General features: G+C 53.8%; 1 protein-coding gene across 1 annotated transcript; it reads right to left on the bottom strand.

The window, feature by feature from the left end:
• Nucleotides 1-1,735: 1,735 nt before the first annotated feature.
• Nucleotides 1,736-2,275, bottom strand: NEUROG1 (neurogenin 1). The gene is given in 3 exon segments (XM_075101012.1): nt 1,736-1,810; nt 1,812-1,921; nt 1,924-2,275. Coding segments are annotated over 3 exon segments (537 nt in total).
• Between the last annotated feature and the right edge of the window lie 5,983 nt (nt 2,276-8,258).

Genomic DNA, 8,258 nt, shown 5'->3' with positions numbered 1-8,258 from the left:
GATGGTGTTGGGGAATGGTGGTACCCCAGTTTTACAGATGGGAAACTGAGGCATAGAAAAACAAAAGCCAGTTCTTTCTACTAACTCTGGGCTGTCCCATCTGAGACGTGTAGGAGCAGACTTATTTGGGCTTGTATAACACCGTATGTCCCAGCATCCACCTCCTTTCCCCTCAAACACCCCGTTAACTGCCCATACACTTCTGATTCTCCAGTGTTTTTGGAGATGCTGGAGAGATGTGGCTGAGGTGCCTCGTTCCCCCCATAAAACAGGGCAAAGAGGATAAAACTGTTGCTTTTAAGGGTGTCTGTGTGCCTGCTGCGATATGAGTATTGAGCAATGCTGAAGAGGGGAGGATGGAGAAGTTCTTCAGCAATGTAGGATTTGGGGGGTCAGAGGGCTCCCCATCACACACAAATGCAAGAGAAAGGAAAGGTTGGGGTTTCCCAGAGTGGAGCAGATTTCATGGAGGCGAGGGTTGCTTTTGACACCCCCAACCCTAGCTGTGCCAGGGCTGGTGCCAAGGCCATCCAATGCACCTCGGCCCTGCGTGCGCGTGAGCGGGGAGAGCCTCCGTGCCCCCGCGTGCCTTGGGGAAGAGGGACAGCTCATGCCAGCCGGGTTCTCCCAACGCTGCAGGTTTAGGCAAAGCTGGGAGCTCTGTGCCTTATTCAGGGGTGCAGCATCGTCTCCTTGCCCCAAATTCCCCAACACCTTCCAGCTCCCCTTATGAACCATGGCAAGGCCAGCCCTGAACGCCAGCACTGCCGGCGGCACCGCTCTGCCGCTGCTCTCTGCCCGCGGATCCTGAACGGGTCTCTAATCCCTTCTGTGAGACTCGGGGGCCAGCCGATGTTTGTAGGTAGCCGCACGTGTCTGTGGCCAGTGTGGTATGAGAAACGACGGCTTGGCCCGTGCTGACTGTCGCCTTGGGGTGAACGCTTCCCTTCCACCCCAGGCTCCTTCTGAGGAGTGAAAAAACCCTGAGCTTAAGAAACAAAACTCCAGAGGCACTGCTGAAATTCAGTAAAAACGTTAAAAATTTTATTTACAGGGTAAAGCACGATTTCTTAAAAAAAAAAAAAGAACCCACTTTGATAAGAGGCATAATAATAGAATAAAGCTCTTTATGTACAAAAATACAATTTTCATATGAATGAACATCTTGAATAAATTAAACAGCTATCTGGCCCGGGTGCTGAATACCCCGTGTCTGCTCCTGCTCTAAAAGCAAGACCGCCGCGCTGGGGGTCAGCATCTATAATGCATGAGGCTCTCCGCTTGTCCGTCGGGCGCAGGGCCCATCGGGGCCGGTGGCTGGGGCCCCCCCCCGGGCGGGGCTGAGCCGCCCCGGGCGCAGGGCAGGAGGGATGCGCTGAGCCCCGTGCTGCGCCCCGGGCCGCATCGGCCCCCTAAGCCTTTTCATGGCATTGTCAGGGCGTTCAAACCAAATTTTCATGCTCGTTTTTCTTCGCTGGAGAGCTACAAATTGTAAAATTGACTTTTCACCTCGTCTGCGGCAGCAAATCTGTCGCTTTTCTTCCCGGTTTTCGGAGTCGTACGGGAGGCGGGGGTCGGGGGGAAGGGGCTGGGGAGGGTGGGGGGGTGCCGAAAAGTGCAACGGGAGGAGACACCCCCCCCCTCCCCTCCCCTCCCCTCCCGCCCCCGGCCCTCGGGCGGGGGGAGCCGGGCGCGCTCCGCGGAGCGGCGCGGAGCGGTGCGGAGCGGTGCGCCCCTAGCGGCAGGGCGCGCCCGGGGGCGCGGAGGCGGGCAGCCCGCGGAAGCCCCGCAAGCTCTCGGCGGGCGCGTAAAAGGCAGTCCTCGGAGGTGGCGGGGCTGCTGGGGCCGGAGGCGGAGGCGCAGAGCGAGGGGGCGGACGGGGAGGCGCTGGACAGCCAGGAGCCGGCGTCGCTGCCGGGCTGGGGGGCGCGGCGGCCCCGCGGAAGGCGGGGGGCGGCGGGAGGCACTGCTCGGCCAGGCGGAGGGTCTCGGAGAGGGCCCAGATGTAGTTATAGGCGAAACGCAGGGTCTCGATTTTGGTGAGCTTGGTGTCGTCGGGGAAAGTGGGCAGGACGCTGCGGAGCTCATCCAGGGCGGCGTTGAGGTGGTGCATTCGGTTCCGTTCCCGATCGTTGGCTTTTACCCGCCGGCTGCGTTTCAGAGTGTGTAGCAGCGCCTCGGTGCGCGCCCGCGTACGGCCGCGCCTCCTCCTCCGCTCCCGCGGAGCGCCGGGCGGCTCCGCACCGCCGCCGCTGCTGGCCGCCTCCGCGGGCATCCTGCGGGAGAGAAGACGGAGCCCCCCGTCACTGCGCGGCCCGGGCGAGGAAGGGGCGCCGGGGGGCGGGGGGGGGGAAGGGGAAGGTGCGAAGCCGCCGGGGAAAGGGTTGGGGGGGGGGGGTGGGGTTGAGGAAGAGGAGAAAAATAATAAAAATTAAAAAAATTAATGGGTGGAGGTGTGGGAGGGCTTGCACGGCGGCACCCGCGCAGGTGCCGGCGCCCCAAGTACTCACATGAAAAGGCACTCCCAGGGATGCAGTTAAGGAATACGGTTCTAAAAATAGAGATGTTGGGGGGTGGGGGGGGAAAGCCGAACTTCCGCTGCAGGGAGAGGCAGGGCGGACTTCAGCGAGCCCTCCGTGGGATGGGGGGGCGGGAGGGGGTGGGGGGCGGGAAAAAAAGGAGGAAAAAAAAAAAACAACAAAAAAAAAAAAAAAAAGAAAGCGAGCGGGGAAAGGCGGGGCGGGGGGACACGCGACCGCTCTTGTCTTTGAAGTGCTGCGGGCTGCGATCCGCTCGTGTGAGCGGCGGCTGTGGCACACGACGGTGCGGCCGCCCGTACTTATAGCGGCGGGCGGACAATGGCCCCGTGGCCGCCCCGCGGGGCCGCGCCGAGGCGGCAGGTCGGCCCCCGTGCGCCGCGCCCTCCGGAGCGTGCCCGCAATTACCGCGGGCGGCCGCGCATCTGCCGCGCCCCCGGGGCCAGGGGAGGGGGGGGGCCGGGCTGCCCCCCACCCACCCGCGCTTTTGTCCCCACCACCCCCTCACCCACCCACGCTGTTGTTCCCACCGCCCCCCCCCCCCCCTCAATTTGTCCCCACCGCCCCACACACCCACCCGCGATTTTGTCCCGACCACCCCCCCCACACCCGTGCTTTCGTCCTCCCCCCCGCGCTTTAGTCCCCACTAACCCCCCCACATCCACCCACCCACCCGCGCTTTTGTCCCCACCACCCACCCATGCTTTTGTCCCCACCGCCCCCCACACCCACCCGCACTTTTGTCCCACCACCACTGCCCCCCATCCACCCACCCGCGCTTTTGTCACAACCACCACCCACCCACCCGTGCTTTTGCCCCCATCACTCCCCCCACCCGTGCTTTTGCCCCCATCACCCCCCTCCCCACATTTGCCCCCCGCCACGTGCGGGGAGAAGGGAGGCGACCGGACAAAGCGGGGCAGGGAGGGTGGGTGCCCACGTTGGGGTAGTGGGGGGCCACCCACCCTCTGCAGCCTGAGTTTCAATCCCAGCGAGCTGGGGGGGTTGGAAAAGAGGGGTCAGCCTGGCCTTGCAGAGGATCAGCCATGTGGGTTTCTTTTCCCCAGCCAAACCCAGCTGGAGGGGTTCTTCAGGTTTTCTTTGCACCTTGCAGTTTTTCTACGCATCCCCGTCTAAGCGAAAATACTCTGAAATTATAAAACTTTAACTCAGGTGTTTTCCCTCCTGCATTTCAGAGGCAAACATCTACGTGCGCCTTGGCTTTTGTGCACTTCGCACTGGAAAGGGGTTTGCAGGTGCTCAGAAAGTTAGAAATTCCAAATTACGTTTATCTTATAAACTTTGATGGTTGTGAATGTATATATACAATTCTTTGTCTCTGCATAAAACCCAAGAACTCTGCTGCCTCTACCGTAAAGTTCCTGCTGCCACTGCTAATCCCAATTAAGTGCCCAGGTATCACTTTGGGAAGCCACAGTTTTATCTTTGGGAAGCCACAGTTTTATAAGTGGCTAAAAAGTTGCCTAATTCTGATCTCCGGCTTTTTGCATCCCGCCTCTCGGTGCCGCAAGGAAGCCCCATTGTCAGCACTCAAGTACTTGCCTCTTTGGAAGGTTTTTTGGTTTCACTGGCCATCAAAAGCCATTTTTAGACTTCTGTGCCTAAACTCACTTTTATTTACGTGCTTTTCCCTGGCATTAAATGCAGATTCTTTCCACAACCCCCCCCCCCCCCGTGATTTTTTCCTATGCCTTTGATAAAGAAGGACAATCAACAGTGTAAGTTATTGCCTTGATCTCTGCTTTTTAAGTTCACAGCAACCATTCTTTACTTGAACCTGAGAGAGGAGTTTGCTGTCAGACTTTCTCCTTCCACTTTTCACCCTCCTCACTTGGGGACGACCTGTGACACCAGCAAACTGCCACAACCAACCTTCTTCTGTGCCAAAAAGGTCATGCACAGAAGTGAGCAATCAAAAAAAAAAAAGCCCTGGGTGATGAATATTAACGAGTCTCAAACTAGAAATAGTTTGCCAGTGGCCGGGCTTGCAGGCTCAGCTCACTTTCTGCTTTTTAACATCTTTATATGGCTCCAGACCTTCGCCGTGCGATAGAACCACGTAAGGCCAGGCGACGGGGCCTGGCTGTTCTGCGGGAGGGGCTGAGCTCTCTCAATCACCCGACCTGCAATCAGGCTGATGTTTTTAGGGCCCGCGCATACATAAATGACTTTCTGCGCTAAGTAGTTCCACTTCACCGAGTTACTCATGTCCTTAAGTGACGGCACGATTAGAGGCCTCGGTCGGCAGGCAGAGATTGGCAGCGGAGTTTCCAGCGTAAACCAGGAGAAAGCGAGACGGGACCGAAATTTAAAGGTTATGGAAGCATATGGCAAAAAATGTTCAACTTTTGTTAACGTGCGCCTTGTATATAGTGGTATAAACTGCGGTGTTGTCTGCAACACTTTTATTGTCTTTTGTTTAGGTGTCTTTGAGCAGTCAATAGTTTATTCATTAAAATGTTTATGATTCCCTAGAGTTTCACAGGCTTTGGCACAACCGATCACTTGTCTGAAAGTTTGCAGTGAAAGCGCATTATTCATTAGTCCTTATCCATCATTTGCAGTTTGTCATTTGTTATTCTCTTGTTTTAAAAGTTTGTGCTCCAATCAAGGAGGGGAGAGAGCACCATGTGTCTCTGTGATCAGTCACAGCCATGAATAGCCAGAGCTGAAGTGAATGTTTCACAAACAACGCATAGGCTGAAATTTGTTTGCATAATCTATTCACCGCGTACTTATGAATAACGAATGCATTCACAGAACCAGAATTGTTTCAGGAAGCCTTCGCAAACAGAAAGAAGTGCTAAATATCTTGGATAATTTATTCCCGATGAATAATTCAACCAATTCTATCACAGGCAGTCTACTAATTTTGCAGATAAATTATTCAGCTAACACAGATAATAGCTCTTGCACCTTATGGGCCCGCTCCTATGGAAGTCAGCTGCTAAAGTTTCGTGAAGTTTTCTGGGGTCAGGAAAGAAAAAAAAACCCAAAGGAAACAGGACCTTTGATTTGAAGGAACCCAGCGTGTTCCCAGCATCTCGCTGATGGCCTTATTCTGGTTTTTAGCCCTTGCTATGACCTTCTCCACCTTGATGTAAGCGCAGCTAGGCTCAGATGGGCTTGTAGATGCTATTGGTTTCATATTTTGAGCTCTGAGGAAGCCTGCTAAAAATACTTTACCATTTGCTTTGAGACACCTTACAGCACATAAAAAAAACCCAAACCAAACAAACAGAGGGAAAAAAGATTCAAATGGCATTTTTGACTATGGAAACTGTAAAAGCACACCTGGATTGGCCCATCCTTCGCTACATGGGGTGGCAAACCGAAATCAGAGCAAACTGTTGCGGGTGCGTTTCCGTGCAGCACGTTTATCACTTGGTGGACTGGGGCGTCGAGCACGGAGCTCGCACCTTCACCCTCATCGTGTGTTGGGTCTCGCTCACGGCTGGACCCCAGAAAAAGTAGGAATTAATAAGTAAAGGTGGAGGAAAGGCTGCTGGAGGAAAGGCTGCTGGAGGGAAGGCGCCGCAAGGCTCCCAGGCACTGGCGGCGTCGGAAGCGAAGGCCGCCGGTGCTTGGCACCTCGCTCTGAAGGTGCTGTTTCCAGCAAGGAAAAAGCCGGTGCAGAGAAGACACAATTCCTCGAAGTGTCCGTTGTACCTTGTAAAGGTAAACAAATCTCCACGTTAGAAATCAGCCTTGCATTTCAAAAATGAGCAGAATGATGATCATTAGGGCAGTGTTCGCATCGCTCTTTTCCCCAGGCCCCGAAATGAGTGGTTCACAGCAAAACTGCTCCTGCAATTGGAAGATGGCTCAGAGAAGTCAGAGGTACTTCATTTGCTTTTTTTTTAAGATTTAAGATGCACGTTAATACAACACACCCAACCCTATGTTTCGTTACATTAGTACATAAGGGCTTAAACTAATGTTGGGATGAGCGTCAAAACAATGCGTCAACCAGGAGAATTCTGCTTTTTTGCTCCCTCATTGTTTGAAAGCGTGAAAGCGAGAAGGCAGAGCGGTCTGCCGAAGGTGCTCTGAAGAGAGTTTGGAGAGGGGATGTGGCTGGTGGCAAAGCCATCGAGCAGAAAGCTCGACCCACAGCCTTGCAGGAGTAAAGAGAGGATCATGCCTGCTCACCCCCAAGGGTGCCCAGGTCAATGCAGCAGGAATGTTAAAAATAGATGGCAAACCAGACGACGGCTCAATGGAGCAGCTTGCCTCCCCGTGCTTGCGTGGGCACGGTGCAGAGCGTGGTGGCTGCTTGTCCAGCCGGGGCTGGGGACCACGGCGCAGCGAGGCCCAGCACCGCGGCCGGGCTGCGAGGGTAGGGATGGACATACGGTGTGGTGCCCCTGGGACCCGTCGCTGGCAGAGTCAGCTTACAGCTCCCGGCTACCGGAGGGTTCAGGGGTTCACGCCTTGGCTGCTGACTAATGGACAGCCCTGGAAGTCCAGCGTTTGAAAGGGATCTCGGCCTGCACGGAGGCAGCGTTAACCCCTTCCGGAGCAGGAGCCCGTTCTCCTGCGGGGAAGGTGCCTCGGGAGCAGCTCAAGGGCTGCGTCTACAAGGGATTTGCCCTCACCTACCTGCCTGCGGCCAGCGTGAGGCCTCCGGCCGCGTGCCGGGGGCAGCCGGCAGGAGGGGAGCACGGGGGCATCGCAGGGAGGGTCCCTGAGTGCCGGGTGGGGGGGTTGTTCCTGGTCTGGAGGAGCCGAATCTGCTCTGAAACCCCTCACAAGCGCCTGGGAGCCGCGGATGGGGATCAACCCCTCCCAGGGGTTTCGCAGAAATAGTGGGGTTGTGTTATTTTTGGGTTTTAAATGCGCAATGTAACTTTTTCCTTCTTTTTGGAAGGGGGAACGAGTAGGTAAACGATTGTTCCCTGCAAGCACAAATGTATTTTGTTTGTTGTAATTAAAATGTTTTAATGAGACAACCATAAAATCAACCATTAATTATTTTTTTTCAAACACTTCTGCTTCCTTTTGAGCTAGGTCTATTTAGAAATAGTTTAGAGAGTAGCCTGCAGTTTTATTCTTTCTTCGGTATTATACACAGGAGTGGAGAAGTCATTTATAAATAATTACACAATGTTTTGGGTCTTTGGGTTTGTATAATATATCAAAGCGATTAGTACACGCATTGTTCCATTGTAAATGGTTTTTTTCCCTTCCTTTCAGTTTCACTTGCCTTGTCTTCTATCTAAACCTTTTTCGTGAAATCCTTTGTCTTCCTCATTCTTTTAGCTTGTTACAGTGCAGGGACATTCTTCTTATTCAAACACTCACAGCATGAGCAAAGAAAGCTACTTCTGTCGCATCTTAAGTTTTACCATAACTTTCTGGCATTTTCTTTTCTTCCAATTTTCCCAGACTACTGATAGGGTAATGAAGAATTATAACATACATCAATTATTGGTGCTCACGGTGTATTATGCTCCTGAATTCAAGGGGAGATAAAGAGAAAAAAAAAAAAAAAGCGCCACTTTCTGTGGTTTTGAGGCACATGAGAGAGCACTCGGCGCAGATTATTTATAACATCTTTCTGAGCATCAATTATGTTTGACTCCTACAACCACTTCCTTGTCCCACTGGTTTTATGGCCAGAAGGAGTCATTTTTGTGTGTGGTAGCTGCGGCATTTAACTTGTTTCTTTTATGAGGAGCCCAAACAATGCATCTTCAG

Source organism: Phalacrocorax aristotelis, chromosome 8, assembly GCF_949628215.1.
Source record: "Phalacrocorax aristotelis chromosome 8, bGulAri2.1, whole genome shotgun sequence".
NCBI lineage: Eukaryota > Metazoa > Chordata > Aves > Suliformes > Phalacrocoracidae > Phalacrocorax > Phalacrocorax aristotelis.
This window is presented reverse-complemented; position numbering and strand designations above follow the sequence as displayed.